Consider the following 17,523-nt stretch of genomic DNA (forward strand, 5'->3'; position numbering starts at 1 on the left):
ACCGTAGTTTTTGAACATTGACATTGATGAGAATAACAGGTATAGAATACACAAACATTTTTAAGCATACAAAATTGGTTTAATTTTTCTATTTAAAGTAGAATTATATAATCAAATCATGTTTTTGTAATTTAATAAATGCACAATACTATTGAATATGAAATTTGTCTTATAATTTTAATGATTGAATGTTAAAATACTTGTACAGTCCGATGAGAATTATTATTAAAATGTAAGAAAAAAATATGCAAAAGAATTGCATGGAATATTATAATAGATTATTAGTGTATAAACAGTTTTGTTCCAATACATCCAATACATGTATTATTAATATTAAATATTCAAGCTTATCATTTTCGTTCAATGAATAAAGCAATTTTACATGGGTCGTCCTAAACCACGACCCATCTGAGGTTGCGAATCCTGACTGCTTTTAGGACTCTTAATAGTTTCATCAACTGATAAAATCAGGCAAGCTGCTTCAGTCGCGGCAGTGAGAGCATTAATTTTTACAACAGCAGGTTCCCATACATAAGCTGCCATATTATCTCCAATATCTTCAGTGTTGATGTCAACGCCATAGGTGTACATCCCTTTGTGTTGTTTCTGCCTTAATTTGTTTAAAATATTTGTTGCATCGAATCCGGCATTATCGCATAATTGTCTAAAATTTGCATTATTATGTTTCATATAATCAAAGTAATAATTAGATAAAACTATCATACCTTGGTATAACTTCTAACGCACGAGCTATTGCCGCAATTAACAGTTGTTCTTTGCCTGCTATAACACGAGAGTGATCTCTCAAAGTTTTTGATAATTTCATTTCAATGGCGCCACCACCTGCTACGCAGGCATTAGTTTTGACCATGCGCCTTACAACCATTATGGCGTCATGTAAAGATCTTTCAGTTTCTTCTAAGAATTGTTCTGCTCCTCCACGCAGTATAAATGTACATGTCTTTGTACGCACTCCTTCATAAAACAAATTGAATCTGGAAAGGAGTATATATAATACCAGTTAAGAAGTTAAATATAAAAAAATATATACATATATACTCTATATATGCAAATACCTCTCTCCACCAATTTGCTTTTCTTCGAACATCTCACACTTTCCCAAATCTGAATCTTTAATATCATGTACTGTAGTCAAGATACAGCCACCACAAGCCTTCATTGTTCGTTTCAAGTCTTCTTCAGGAACTCTACCAGCACAGAACATATCTCTATCTGCGAAATATTGTGTAGCAACATCACCAATAGGTAATTTTGATAATACAACTTGGGCTCCACTCTTGTGAATCTTATCTAATTTGTTATATAAAATCTGCCATTCAGCGTCAACTATCTTTTGATATTCAACAACATTATCTACTCGTATTTCGGCATTGTCTCTCTCTGCTTTTAGTTCTAATTCTATATTCAACAAAGCAATTTTACAATCCTTATATTTTTTAGGTTGCATTTCGAATCCAGCATATGAAAATGTTTTTTTAAAAGCAACGCCTTTAATTAATTCTGAATCTTCTAAAGCTCCACCAGACACCTACGCATAAAATATTTTATCACAACAAAATAAAATAAAATTTAAGCAAACTTTATTAATTTCTTGTTGGTTTAAAATCTTCCTGTACTTACCTTTTTAATACCAATCATATTAAGGGGTAACAAATCATCAAGCATCAAAACAGCTTTCACAACTAAACGGCTGAAAAATTCTTTTTGTTGATGAATTAACTTAGAACTCATAGATGTAGCTGCGCATTCTTCTAAAAGTTCTGTAAGTTTTGTTTTCTGAGATTTATCAATTTTCACGCTAACAGCATTTATTACATCCACAGCTTTTTGAAGTGCAAGACGAAGAGATTTAATGATAATACGGGGATGTACCCCTTCCTCAATAAAAGGTTTCATTTGCTTCAAAAATTCTCCAGCTAATAAGACAGTACTTGTAGTACCATCACCAACCTACGTTAAGAGAATTAAAATTTATACCTATTGTAAAAGTAATTAAAAATAATGTTCGAACAACATTGAAGTAACTTCATATCCTTTATGTGTTACTAGTCTACAAGTTCATTAATATACTCTGTTAATTTTCTGGTAATATTTCACTCGCATATTACCATTCAAATTTGTTTACAGAGACAATAAGATATCTTAAATTAATGAATATTTACTTCTGCATCTTGAGATTTAGCAATATCCACAAGGGTCTTAGCTGCAGGATGAACAACTTCTAGTAGTTTCAAGATGGTTGCACCATCATTTGAAATAGTGGCTTTTCCATTTTGGTCCACAATAAGTTTGTCCATTCCTCGAGGACCTAGAGTGGTCCTCACAGCATCCACTACTATTTGACATGCATTTATGTTTGATATTAATTGCTGCTTTCCTTGTGAAGCATCTGTTCCCTCTTTGAGTAATATTATTTGAGGTTGCTACAAAAGATATTATATAAATTATATTAACTATTATTAGTAATAATAATGATTTTAATACTGTACTCTCATATATCTTCCCATTTTTCTTGTATCAGATTCGAGTATATGAAGTAATTAAAGTTTTCTCTAAACATTTACCACATTTAATGAAACAAATGAACTATAAATTAAACTACTTATTTGTTTTTTTCTGCTATTTGAAATACTAACAAGTACCACCTAACAAGTTTAATGAAATTTACACAAAAGTGTAATATTTTATTATTGAAATTCCTGTTATAGGTATATTGTGGGTGTAAGCCGAAATTAATCGCCATATAAGGTTAGAACTGCTCAACCTATAATTTAATGATCATTTTTATGCGTATTAACCTTCGTTTTATATATATCAGTCTTATTTAAGTGCTTTACTTATTATCGTAAAAAACTCTATTATTTGCATACATAGGAAATATTTTCTATTATATTCTGTCATTATAGACAGAAAGCGGCTTATAACGAAATTGGAAATGTGTGGAGGTGTGCTAAAATTAATAAATCGAAATATAATTTTTGTTACTACTGAAATAAAAATTTCACTTGTTACTTACCATTTCTGTAATTTTAGTTGTAATTTGATGGATTTTTCAATTTCACTCACTGTGCACGAGCACAATTGTTACTCTAACCTGTAAACGGTATTCGAGATGATTCCGCTGGGATACGCTAACACATAGAGGACCTACTCTGTGATTCAAGAATTACAGAAGCATAAGCATCAAATCACAAAATGGAAGTGAGTGTGAAGTAGAGTTTAAATTTCTGTAGAGATTAATTTGAAGTGAATTTCACTAATTGAAAATTGATGAATAAAATCTTTGAACTTAATTAGAAAAGAATGATAGTAACAAATGTAATAACATAATGAAAAACATCTTAAATTAATTCGAGAAATAATTCAAAAAAGATTATATTGTTTTGAGATATATTCTGAGTACAGAAAACGTATTTTCAACACTATATGTGCATTATATTATACATATGTATCCAATTATGTTTGAACTTTTACATAGTAGACCATTATTGTTATATTGAATTAGCACATTATTGTATTAACTGTTTTATTAATAATATTCCTCCTATGATAATTTCATCACAATTAATAAAGCTTCATAAAATTGTTGCTCTATAACAGATTGTACATAGCATTTCATGTGCAATTCCTTTGTTAAGGTCTTAGTTTTTCACTTTTATATATTAAAATTTCGTTTGTATACTCATACTCATGTACATACTTATGTACATACTCAATCTCATGTTGCATCCAATGAAAAATAGTGACTACGTTGCGACGCTAACGTGGTAATATTATGTTATATCATTTCTCGAAAAACATTATTCAGTAATATAATATTTTGTCATTAACTGTATTACCTAAAAGTCTTGTAATATTATTCAGAAATACTCATCGTTTTATTTCACATACAATTTTTAATTCAGATATTACTAGATAATACTTATAGAGTAATAGAAGTTTCTTATTGTTAATATTATTAATTTAATTATGTTATTATTATTGAGTTCTAAATACATTTTCACTGAAACAATTAATTAAAACAGTTAGCGTTTGTAACTGCTTTATCCTCTCGACCGTATGTTGTGATGACTATGAACAGATGGCGCAGAAGTGGAGAAAAGGAGCAATTTTTCACTTGCTAGGATATGCAAGATATGAAGTTGTAGAGGATTTTAGTATTCGTTAATATCGCGATAGGGTAATATTATAATTCTTGACCTAATTACGTGAATAGAGACTAGAATTCGACATTTCTCGCATATTTATTTTTAAACGTAACTGTATTCCCCACAAGCTCAAACTGTATATATTTATACATGCATCAAATGCCACGGAACCATCTATTTCTTCGAGAATAGCTGAACCACCGCTGAATTCACTCTAGTCGGGTTGCTGCGTTTGAACGATGTACTCATTCTTCTAAAATACAATTCCAAAAAGTGTATATTGTGTGTTCTTCAATACTTTTACTCTTAAGTGTCACTCTACAAAATCGTGCTTTTACGTACACTTTCAAACACGAGGTAAAAATAAATCATCACTAATCACTTTAACAATCATTTTATACGATTTCTGTATGCCAACTGCCTTTTTTAAAGTCCGGTCTGAGATGATTAGAACGATGACTTATTCTAACATAAATTTTAGGATTTTTTTCATTTATACTTACAAAAAGATTAGGAATATTATGAAGTGTAAGGTGCTGCGGATTTAAGTTTACCAGTTGTCAGTGTCATGTAGTTGATGTTACCACCAGTAGTGGTATAGTATATGTCTCAAATTCAAACGATAAAAATGATTGATGCTGTATGTATACAATCCTATGCCCTACATCCAACTTAGAAGCAAGATGCTGACCTTACATCCTTGCACATGCGTAAAAATGACTCCCACCTGATGACGATGAGCCAATGACAAATCGATATGTTCGAAATTTTCACGTAGAAGCTCGAAAGCTTTGACTATTCCTCTGAATAGTTAATAGTGAAATCTTTACTTCGATCCATGTCGCACAGTAAGTAAACAGTCACGTATGTTTTATTTGTGCGGACAGTGCTACTATGGATGTGTAATGATAAAAGGGTATATCGAATTTGTAAATACAATGTTCGCGTGTCTGTAGTCCCGCCAGTTTCTGAAAAATTAATTCTTTTTATTTTCCCTACTTGACATCACTTAACTGCGTAAGTGTTTCCGTTTTTCATTTAAAGCGGATAAAATTATATATTCTCGCAATGAAAACTTTATTTAAATAAAACAGTGTTTACATTCTATAATTATATTTGACAAAGTAACATGTCTTTTCATTTGGCTACGTACGAAGTTATGTAAGACGTGTGTTAAAGTGTAATCCTACGATGTTTTAAGTGTTTCTATATTTTTGTGTTGTGAAGTAAAATGTATATAAACGTCATACATTAAATGATATTTAACGAGTTATCATACGATCTAAATCAGATAAACAAAATTGTTCCACTTTTCAATGACGCCAATTATAAAAATATTTGAACGATCTTGCTTCGCTAAGTGTAAGTACTACTTATGTCGTGGACGTGTCAATTTTCAGCTTCCTCATTAGGAGACGCATTATAACGATACGTACCACTGTAGTGACCCGTTTTGAAATAAGGCGACAGAAAATTTGGTAGATAATAAAAGTAAACCAATTCCGTTTTTAAATATACACCGGAAATTGTTCAAGAATACTACAAACAATAATATAATTTCTTACGAAATAAAATAACTTAAATTTTTTTGTTTTTAAGTTTTAATGATAGAAACATTTCTACATGAAATATTTTGTTTGCATAGACGGCGAACTGATGTGATCAACTATTTATAACGTTGTCAAGTAGTGCAAGGTAGTCACTGAGTTGCACATAACACATAACGCTTAGTCTTATTGGGAAACATTCAAGTATGAAAATTGCTTTAAAGTTCAAGGGAAAAGGCAAACACAAGACACAAAATATAACGATCGATAAGATGGAAATATCAAAGTGAAACTCTCATTGCTAAGATATATAGGAAAGTTTCTAGCATTAAATCTATTAAACTTTTTATGAACAATTTTTCGATTTTTATACCTATTTGTAGCCTTATATAATTCTTGGTATAATCGTGTTTATATTACAGCCTCATGCATATATAATAGTTTTTTATTGTGATGGAGCGGTCAATGATGAATCACACCATTTTTTAAATGTTTATTTCTAAGAATATTTATTATTGAATCTATCTGCTTTAAAATAATTTTTCTAATGGATAATAAAGATAAATTATAGCATTTTAAAGTTGCTTTTCAAAAACGGCAATTATTTTTGCACCAATCAAATATTAATGACTCGATGGCTATTGGTGGATCATATTATACGGTTATATCTTTATCATCAACGACCTTAAAACGTGAAAATCACACTTTCACTTATTGATTTATTATTAGTGTGACTACTGCTGACTCTTGTATTTCAGATTTTGTTAAACATGGTGGAATAGCCATTATTAGTACTATTTACAGTTGTATATTTTTAGTATGTTTATTATTATCGATCTCCACAGTAACTGATGACCAGTTACTGATATACCGTTACTATGGGCAACGTCTTATCAATTAAATTGTTATCAATTAGATGCGATCGCATGCGAGTTTTATTCATTGTCAGTTTTATATTCGTTTATATGTCCGTCATCAGTTGTAATATCTATGAACATTGTTACTTGTGGTTTATATTATTCAAGCTACTTATTTATTAAATAAGTTACATGTGTTTATTACTAGTTCGATTATTTTAGTAATACTGTATAGATTTGTGAACAGAGAGTGAGTACATTTTAAATAAAAAGTACTGAAAATAGTAATTGAGATGCTAATTTTACATTTAAGGATATTTAAAAATACAATTTAAACAGGAAAGACAATTTCGAAAGAGGAAATACAATTATTTGGGCCTTGCGGCTTGTTTTTATAGTTGTTGAAAATCGGTAACTATAAAAATGAGCCGCTAGGCTCGAATAATTGTATCTTCTCTTCCCAAAATTGTCCATTTTTGTGTACAATCTGAGCGTTAATTAGGGAGAATTTACTGTATATTCATTATCATATATGAATTAAAATTATTAATTAACATAATATATTTTTTATCTCCTACAACAAAATAATTATTTGAAATAATACTTTTTTGACTTTGTTAAAAATAATTATTTTGAATAATATCTTTTTGGACGTATATAATAAATCATTGTTTTATATAATTTTTCATGGCATTAAAATTGCAATAAAGAGTCATCTAAGATATCACTGATAAATTTGTAATATATAAGTAAATAAAATAATTGAAATTCAGGACGAATTTTAAATAGCATTCCTATTAAAGCGAATGTAAATAATTTTTTCAAATGAAGTAATACTAATACAGTTTAGGAAATAACCTTCGATAATATTTTTATTTTTCATTTCATATTTTATTTTACTTAGCACTGTTTGTGGATGATGAAATGCTACGCGACATTGTTACAACATTACGATCTCACAAAAGTGTTCATACACCTTTTAAAACGCAATTTTTTGAAACTGGACTAAACGATTTGAATTTTTAAGATGATGGAGGAGTTGGTCTACTAGATAATGATTAAAATGCTTCTTTTTAATTTTACTATTACTTGGAATGACAAAATAATAAAAAAAACTCTCGTTTTGTAACTTTTTTATCTGAGTCCATAACGAAAATTTGGAAAATACCTTTCGTAAATCTTGGTAACTTATATGCTTAACAATGCGAATCCTTATGTTAATTTCAATTTTCGTAAATTATTTTATGAACATCAAGATGAGTAACGAAGTCAATTTATCGACTAGAAACTTTATGGGAAAATTGTAGTAGAGATGTCATTAATATGTGTCCTTATACATACGTTTTCTTGTATTTAGAAAATGTGTAAGTATCATACATTCATAACGGCCAGTAGTCTATGGCATTTATTTGGCGATGTTTATCGATGCTGTTAATTTTACTGTGTTACATAAACACCACCAAATATAATTCTATCCTTAAAGTATTCGTTGGATTGTGAACTTTCTGAAACAAAACAAAATATCTTATTAACTTTAGAATTTCGAACCAACAGTTGCTAATATATTTTCATTCAAAAATCCAAATCTTTTTAACTTCGTTACAAAAATACAGTATTCTATTGAAGAAGATAAAATTGGCTTACGAGCCATTAAAACGTCTCCAATTTTACAAAAGCGATCCTCGCGTGATGCGGTACTTACGTAACGCTATTCACAAATTATGGCAATCGTTGCATAACACTGTTTGCAATTTCCCATAACTTTTCATGTTTACATGTATACCCAGAAAAGTACGAACTGACGGAACTAGCGATTTGACTTGTCAAAATACTGCAGCCACACATCCTCTTAGTCCGTGTATTCACAGTGTTAAAAGATTTGTTAAAAGTTCTTGTCAAGTTTAAATAAACATGGATCAACATATATTAATATTTATAATAATAATAATAATTTTATTTATTTATTATTATTATATATAGGAATGACGAATATTAATAGAAATTGTTACTATAATCTTTGTATTTTTACTATAGGAGACATTCTAGTTACCAGAATCAATGTTTCCCTCATTTCCCTGATCACGATAATGAACAATTGAAAAATTGAATGTGCATAAAGATTTAGTCACAGTCCAATAATCAGATATGGGAGTAAGTTTACTGATCTTAATAATCGCGATTATCTTTGCACATTTAATCTGTGTAATATTTTCATTAACGATAAAAACAAATGCAATGGTAAGGTTCGAATGAATATGTCTGTTTTTTAAGTACGTACATAATCAGGAGAGAGATTGATTTTAAGAAGCGGTCAAATATTTATAAAAAGATTGAAAAATTATTTTTTAGCTTTTTAGCTTTAAAGTTTAGTTAAACAATGAAACCAGAATTTCAATTTCTTTATTTTGAATAAAAAAAGAACGAGTCCAAATACAATATATACATATTAAAAATATAAACTATTTCAATTTGTTTGCATATTATTTATATATATATATATGCAAACAAATTGAATTAGTTTATATTTATAAGTCTATAAAACTTGTCTTACTAATGTCATGCTTAGACACATTATAATCGGGAAAATCTCAGCAATTGGTATTACATTTGAAGCGGTAAGACAAAAATTACAGAATTTGAAATTTTATTTTCATTGAATAATTATTTCTTATGATCGCAGCGACTCTTTGCACAGTGTTGTCTGTTTCCTTTTCCCTAATTAGGTTTTATCTCATTTCAAATTTAAACGAAACAGTTCAACCAAATTTTAGTGAGCCCTACTAGTAATATATCTTTTGTCCCTCCTTACATAGTTCAATTAACACGCGTGTATGCTTTCTTGGTAGGACGAGAAAGAAGAAGCACTTACACAGTGTTATTGTAACGTACATTCGCAAGAAGAAACCGCGACACGGTCTTATAAAAAAATGAAGACAATTTGGATAATTGGTGGCCCGGGATGCGGTAAAGGGACTCAATGTGAACGTATCATCGGAAAATATGGATTCTATCACATAAGCAGCGGTGATCTCTTGAGGGAAGAAGTTTCCAGTGGTAGTCCTAGAGGAGCTTCGCTTCAAGAATTAATGTCTAAAGGTCTATTTGTTCCCACGGTAAACAAAATATCACAGATAAATATATTAGTTTCTTACTAACACAAAATTCCCACAAAATTTAAAAACATGTTTTATTATGTTATTTATTCTGTTTTGGTTTACAGTTATTAAAATCTTAAGTATACATAGGGAATATTTAACTATTTCATCTTACTTCTACCGCTCCAAGTTATCTTAAAATTGTTTGAGAAGCTAATGTATAAACTAATCTAATTTTAGGTATAATATATATCAAGTATAATAAACATAGATACACTAAATATACGATACAGTAGGATCTTGGAAATTATATAAAAACAAAAAACATAACATGCAATTATAAAATATAGTTCATAATTATATATACTTATAGTTTATAATTATATATTTCTTTAATTGTAACCTTCATGTATGTTATGAAGGTCAACGTGTGTGTCTTGAGTAGATTCTCTTGTACATTGTCGCTCAACTATAGTTTAAAAGATACGCACAAAAATATTTTATTATTCGTTAGAAATTATAACAAATGAAACAATTTAAAATTCGGTTATAATAGCCAACGTAGTTTTGAAAATGCTTATATCTATGTCGAAGTTTCAAGTGGTGCAATGGAATAATTTAAAAACACTTTTATAAATATCTCTGAAACTAAGAGACCATTTTTAAAAGAAAAATGTTACATAGGATCAACGTGTAAAATTACCAATTATTTACGTAAATATGTCTAATATAGGAGAACAGTATACCTGAAATAAATATCTTTCAGAAATAGTATAATGCATGTACTGTTGATCTGATTTAAAGTCTTTTGATTGATTGAAAAGTATTAAAATAGAGTAATATTACGTAACCCAAGATTCTCGTGTTGTACGAACGAATCCCGCTTTTCTTAGTGTGAAGATCATATGGTTTCCGGCAGGACATTGTGCTGGACCTGATCAGAGAACGAATGGAAAAGGTTAAAGCGGAAGGATCTACGAAAAGTGGTTTCCTTATCGATGGGTATCCTCGTGAATTGGACCAAGGAATTCTCTTTGAGAAGAATGTAAGCGTTATGGTTATCCACTAATCTTTTTTAACCTTTTGCATTATAATATTGTGTAAGATTCGTGAGGAAACTTTCGAACAGAATCTGCTAGATTTAGATGTTATTTATCCATTTTTAATCGAAATAAGATTTAATTTCGCTGTTGTCAATACTTGATCATTGGAATTAACGCAGACACATAATACAAAATTCTAATTTAGGTCTGTCCGGTTGATTTAATCATTTTCTTCGACGTCTCGAGTGAAACCATGAAAACGAGGCTGATGGGTCGTGCAGCCGTCTCACAAAGAGCCGACGATAACGAGGAAACAATCAAGAAGAGGATCGAAATATTTAATGTCAAGAACGGGGAGATTGTTGAACACTATAAGGATAAAGTTGTTAAAGTAAGTTAATAAACGATAATACATTAAAAAGAGAAAAATGTTCGGAATATTGAGTTTAACTTTGAACACTTTCATTTAGATCGTAGCTGAAGGGACCATCGATTCCATATTCGAACAGGCGGTGCAAGCTCTTGACCCATTGGTAGCTTAGATCCTGAAAGAATTTTGTTAATCTTAAAAATATTTAAATACTCTAAGTAACTTCTAGTGGTTTCAGTCTTGGAATTCCGAATATAAGTTTCATTTTCGACAAGTTTATCAGTCATTTTGTAGGAAAATTCTAAAATACTGTGAACTTTTTAATTTATTTAATTTGGTATCAGTTATGGAGTAATCTAAAGTACCTGTTTTTAATCACAGAATAAAATTACATTATGTATAAAATTGTTCAATATACTTTGTAACGTACGTGTTACTGTTATATTATTGTTATGTCGCTCATAAATTTAGAGACTGTTTTGAATATTAATTAAAATCTATATTCTACGATTTTGAGAACTGATTTCTTTTAAAATATTCCTGTCTACTTTTTTATATTCGTCTACTTATTCTAATCCTGCAATAAATAAGTAATTATAGGTAATATAATACATGCCAAAAATATCAAGAAATTACAAATACAAAAAGCGTTACTATATTTTCCTCTTTATGATCCTCTTCTTGACACCAATCTATCTATGTTTTGCATCATAAATATCCATACATATTTGACAGAAACGAATCAATGATAAATAATAATTCTGTAATTAAAATTGAATTGTTATCATGAAAATTATTATTAACTGAACATAGTTGTTAACTTTACTACAATTCTCTCTTGTTAAATTGTTTTAGTGATTTATTAGTACGTTGTATTTACAATGATTATCAAGTGACACAGTGGAATAGATCTACAAAGGATATCTCTAACAAAAAAAGCGTATTAAGAATAATACCTCATGGGTGATGTGGAAATCTATTGATACGAATGTCGCTCTAATGTGTCACGGATAGTTACTATAGTACGCTCGTCTGAGGTGCTCTGATTATTTTCTGCAAGGTCCATTCACGTCGCAGACAATGCCCTACAATCCTACCCGTCGAATCCTAGCCGTTCCAAGTCGTTTGGATTTCTCGCCGGTCTTCTGGGATTCTCAGCTTCCGCTATTTTCGTGTGACATTGAAGTCGATGTCTGGTGCCAAACAAATGATTAGGTAGTTATTGTGCGGAACTCGTAGAGGCTCTTTGGGTGGTCGGCTTTGGTTTCTGACAGATCGTTTATGCGTTTCGGACACGCAACATTAGCATTCTCAAAAACAATGTTTTGCCTAAAGCGACATGTAACTGAACGTGCTTGAACAAATACGTCCGTACAATATAATTACAGTGATCGTCACTTAAAATCCTGCATAGTTCAATATTTGTTTATTTAATATATGACAACAGCAGAACAAAACTTTCAATAACTATTAGTAACTTAAATAAAATTTGTCGTTACGTAGAGAACTTGCCCGTCAGTAAAAATCGTACAGTACATATTTCCAATAATATTTAATATATAAAACTTGTGTTAATATTTTGTAAGATATCCATGTGCATTTTCAACACATTGTAGTCGCCGAAAAATTTATACATACCCGCTAATAGTTTAAGTGTACAGACTAAGTATAGACTAAGTGTATGGTCTAAGTGACTTCATTCCTGTTCACTTATTTCTTAAATTAAAGACACTGAATAAAAATTAAGTTGTAATCGAATACTATAATCCTATTGTATTAGGTTTCAACAGACCCTATTTGCATAAATTGAAATTCAATTGGCTTTGTGTACGCATCACGTTGACATACAAGTTAATTACTGGTATACAATACGACTCCGCGGTCAGTTAAAATGAGGTTTTGAGTATGTGTGTGTAATAAAACCAGGTTTACTCGGTCATAATCATTCAGTCAAGAAAGATCGCTGTTTGGTCTAAAAAATGAATCAATTGCTTATATTGCTTAGTTTTTCAACAGTATACTTGATATCGAACATAATTTTGTGTAACCGTTGCTATCGAATTAATTTACAACCTTTACCGCATTATAAACTAATCAAATCCAACTTTCGTTCAAATCATTTACTACTGTCGAGGTCAGTCGTGCGAAGTGTAAACGAGTGCAGACAGTTTGCCCTAGCCAAGAAAGCCCTGGCTTTTAATTACGGCTTGGAAAGTAATCGTAATGGTAAGATAGTGCGTTACTAGTAGTGTCATTGATTTACAAATTTGTATTATTGAAATTAGAAACTGCTAAAATTGCAGATCTAGTATTATGCAGATATTAATATTCTTAAGAGAGAGAGAGAGAGAGAGAGAGAGAGAGAGAAAGAGAGAGTATGTAATTTATATATATATATATATAAATCAGGTTAAAGCACATTAAATTATAAAATTAATACACAATTTTGATATCCATTTATTTATTTAAATTTTTATATTACAGTGTTTTATACATTCGTAAGTTCTACATACATATATGCATGTGCAAGAAATCCACAATTTAATTTGATTACAAATAAATATCGAATAAGTATAAATTACGAGTGTAGTACATAGACATATGTAATATACATGTAACGAAAATCGCCGGAAGAAAAATAATTGCTACCTAATTATTCATTGAGCTGTTGATATTATTAACTGCTTGCAATAGTAATTCGTATCAGATTCATTTTTATATTAAAAATAAAATGCGGATTAATTCGCTTATACTAACTGGCATAGGATATAGTAACACTACAAAGATAGAAAAACAAGATCTTATTTTTTCATGTAGAATGGAATTTGAATACACGAAACGAGCGGCGTAAAGGTACGATTAAAGTTTGCGAAGCTCTTCAGTGTCCAGAAGTTCACAATTTTACTACTCTCCATAGAGACAAGAATTATCAATACTATAGCATGTACGCCAGCTATATTCCATCCGGTAAATGAAAAATAAAACTATTTTAAATAGTATTAAAAAAATATTATTCACAATTACCTTACGTCGAATTATACATATGATCTCGTATACTATAAATTAAGTTTTCCAATTATTCTGCTTCATCAAGTATGATATTTATAATATAACGGTGTTTATATATTATTTGTGACATAAATGTATTATTGTTAATTAATATTAAAGATAAAATTTATCACAACGTGTTTTAGATATTCGATACACGATAAAACTTAGAAAATATTTCGAGTATGAGTAATGTACAGATTTTTGTGATTAACTTTTAGGCACGAACTTTACGCTGACTTGTGTTCCGAAGACAGGAATTTTCGTAATTTCGAACAATTATTTGAATTATAGCCAAGCAGAAATTTCTTGCCAGAAGATAAATTCTACACTTGCTCACATAATTAGTGAGGAGCGCACGGAAGGTCTGGCAAAGTATATTTCCGAAAATACGCCCACTTTCGTTGGACTCAGTAGCCGCGATCATGAGAAAATTTGGAAAAATCAATTTGGTAGTTATTAATTTTGATAAAAGCATTAATTCTCAGTTATTAACTTTTGTAGGTTTTTGTTTTTAATATTAAGAGAACGATTAATTTGTTCATAATTATTAAGTGTAATGTATGTTGAGATATGTTAAATATTATTTACACGATTAGTGAATAATTATCAACTATACCCTTCTTCTGTACACTTCTCAATTTACCATTCTTTATTTCCATCTTTCAGTATAATAGAAGAATTATCAAATCGGAATTAATAAATAAGTTACTGATTATAAATGATATGATACCGAGTAATATATTAAATAGATTGTATCATTAGTACTTGAAAATGATATACATTATAGAATTATAGGCGTTGTACCTAATTTTAATATGTTATTGTATTTAATAATTATTACAAATTAGCATATATTTCAGAAATAAGTTAGCATATGATATAACATTTTGTAAGTTCCTTAAAGTAGAATTTAGATTGAACAGTACTACAATATGTTTAATTCAAATAAAGATTTTTAATTTCTTTTTAATCTCCTGAGGAAAGAAATTATTTTTAGATGAACCGCTCTCCTGTTTCAAATATCGAGCGTGGGGAAAGGGGGAACCGTCGCACACAAGAGGATGTGTTACCATTATGAAATCATCTGAATCAGAACATGGTCCCTTTTGGAAAGTTGTACCATGTGACAGTCTATTACATTTTATTTGTGAAATTTCACCAATGTATCAATCTTTACATAATTGAACACAACAAACATATGAAACAAAATATTTGCGCAGGTGCAGTTATGAGTTGTATATTATAAAGAAAAATCTTTAAATAAAAAAACTAAAATATAAACTGTGATAAATTTTATTTATGATAATATATTAAAAATAACAGGTTCGTATCGATAAAAAACATTTGTATGACAAATACATTGTATACATTTTGTTTTATAAATGAAATAATAATACAAACACTAATCATACAGGTGTAATATTTCAATGAGGATATCTAAATATGTCCATTTCACGTAATAGTACAACAAAAGTTTGCAAAACAAAGGCATGCTATTTTATACAGTATGTAATGGTAGAAAGAAACTTCTTCTCAAGGGCATTTAGTGATAACATTCTAGAAGTGATTTTTTTTTTAAATCGATTTTGTTCTATAAATAAGAAGTATTAATATTGCATAGTGGTATTAAACAAAGCGTTTCAGCTAACTCGAATAACTATTAAAAGATTCAGTTTATGAACTATATATTTTTATCATGAATGTACTTTTGAACATTAACTCCAAGATGGTGTACATTGTATTACTATGCAAGATGTTTACAAAAATTTTAAAACATAATACGGTATGTGCTTTTTTGCGGCTGAAGATGTTTAGGCGACTTCTTCAAGGGCACCGTGATTCTTTAAAATGGAGTGACCTACTTTCTCCACCGAAAATTGATAGAGCATTAAATTCTGAGTAAAAATGTATAGTATACGTACTAATTAACAAGATATTAACGTAACAATTTTTCACCTTTGCTGTATATACGCCACAAAAATTGTATACATGGGACAACAAGCCCAAACAGCTATCACGTCGACACTATTTATTATTTGGGTTTAAAAAATTATTAAATATTTTTTCGGCATATTCTAAAATAAGGGTTAACAATATTTTTCTTAAAATTGTAACTTATATGAAATAAAGAAAAAACACGGAAAGAAGACGCGAAAAGTGATTTGTTTTACAACAAAATTGTGTGAGGTGTCATACGCCCTAACTTCCCCTCTGGAAGTTAAAGTAGTACTAATTTCAATCAAACGCGTCACGTGTCAAAGTTCAATAACAGAAATGTTCTGAATTTATAATTTACTATGGTCGCTTTTGTAACGTCTACAGTTTAGTATTGTAGAAAACACCTGCGATGCGCGTTCATGACTATTGAAAAAGGATAATTTAAAATGAACTATGATAATAGTGAGTGAGATTGGATATGTTGTTAATTTATCGTGCTTGTGGTGAAAAGGTAACTGGAGCGATAAAAAGTTTCAGCGTATCAACTAATATATGTTTAAAAGACTTATGTTAATAAGTTTGCGAAAAACTGTCCATGTCATCAAATTTAACCGTAGCAGGGATGCTGTTAATAATGGTAATGCTATTACTATACATATTTTGGGATCATTATAAGTTAATTTATATCATCGGTTTGGTGGATATTAACGTAAATATAACTGCATAAAAGTGATCTTTACATTGAAAATTGAAGCTTGAGAATTAAAAATTTTTCTTTTTACGTAAATTGCGTTATTTATTCATGAATAAAACTTATGAGTAAAATATGATACAATAAAAAAAAGATTTTTCCGACAGGTATAATAGAAATATTTAATACAAACTGATAGATTTCTGATATACCAACAGTGTTTAAATTGGATTTTCAAACAGTTAAAAATGGATGATGACAGATCTGCCAGGTCTGTTAATAATGTTGGATCATCAAACATTTTCGGTACCAGCCGCCGTCGCACAGTAATGAAAATTGCCGAAATCTTGGCCAACATTAATACTCTCTTAAAGTAAATTATTAAGACATAGTGTAATAAAATAACTTTAAGAAAATTACAGAGTCATATTGTTCCCTAAAGATTGAATGCACGGCTCAGAAACTGTTTATCTTAAATGTTCTTGAGAAAGAGGATTTTTTCTAACGTTATATATCTTGCTTAAAAATAACGCGATTTTCCAAATATGAAGTTTTTTTTATAAAATTTTAAATAACAAAGACATTTGATATTCTTACTTTAATATCCTATGTTGTATACTAGCGTGTAATATGTATAACTACAAGTATTGTTTTGTTATTAGCAAGAAAAGATATATTCTAAGAAATTATATACAAATTTGAGTTGATCTGGATACATGCTTAATAAGAGAAAAATATACAATTTTCACTCTTCAAAGATTA

General features: G+C 29.5%; 3 protein-coding genes across 6 annotated transcripts; 2 read left to right on the top strand and 1 right to left on the bottom strand.

The window, feature by feature from the left end:
* Positions 1-57: 57 nt before the first annotated feature.
* Positions 58-3,194, bottom strand: CCT7 (chaperonin containing TCP1 subunit 7). Its single transcript, XM_033479247.2, has 6 exons — positions 3,038-3,194; positions 2,184-2,444; positions 1,642-1,971; positions 1,077-1,549; positions 726-995; positions 58-664 (listed from the first exon to the last, which is right to left on the bottom strand). Exons 1-6 carry the CDS (start codon positions 3,038-3,040, stop codon positions 379-381), a joined length of 1,623 nt encoding a protein of 540 aa, XP_033335138.1. The 5' UTR covers positions 3,041-3,194; the 3' UTR covers positions 58-378.
* A 992-nt stretch (positions 3,195-4,186) lies between these two features.
* Ak1 (Adenylate kinase 1) lies at positions 4,187-11,591 on the top strand. 4 transcript variants are annotated; one of them, XM_033479251.2, is made up of 5 exons: positions 4,187-4,526; positions 9,420-9,686; positions 10,588-10,713; positions 10,917-11,102; positions 11,182-11,591. In XM_033479251.2, exons 2-5 carry the CDS (start codon positions 9,501-9,503, stop codon positions 11,251-11,253), a joined length of 570 nt encoding a protein of 189 aa, XP_033335142.1. In that variant the 5' UTR covers positions 4,187-4,526; positions 9,420-9,500; the 3' UTR covers positions 11,254-11,591. The 4 variants fall into 4 exon arrangements, with proteins under 4 accessions (XP_033335142.1, XP_033335143.1, XP_033335144.1 ...); XM_033479252.2 differs by lacking the exon at positions 4,187-4,526 and adding an exon at positions 4,867-5,017; XM_033479253.2 differs by lacking the exon at positions 4,187-4,526 and adding an exon at positions 5,030-5,186.
* Positions 11,592-11,725: 134 nt separating this feature from the next.
* On the top strand, positions 11,726-15,413 carry LOC117225572 (uncharacterized). The gene is made up of 4 exons (XM_033479256.2): positions 11,726-13,307; positions 13,899-14,048; positions 14,351-14,581; positions 15,130-15,413. Exons 1-4 carry the CDS (start codon positions 13,061-13,063, stop codon positions 15,315-15,317), a joined length of 816 nt encoding a protein of 271 aa, XP_033335147.2. The 5' UTR covers positions 11,726-13,060; the 3' UTR covers positions 15,318-15,413.
* Positions 15,414-17,523: the final 2,110 nt, after the last annotated feature.

This window comes from Megalopta genalis, chromosome 2, assembly GCF_051020955.1.
Source record: "Megalopta genalis isolate 19385.01 chromosome 2, iyMegGena1_principal, whole genome shotgun sequence".
Classification (NCBI taxonomy): domain Eukaryota; kingdom Metazoa; phylum Arthropoda; class Insecta; order Hymenoptera; family Halictidae; genus Megalopta; species Megalopta genalis.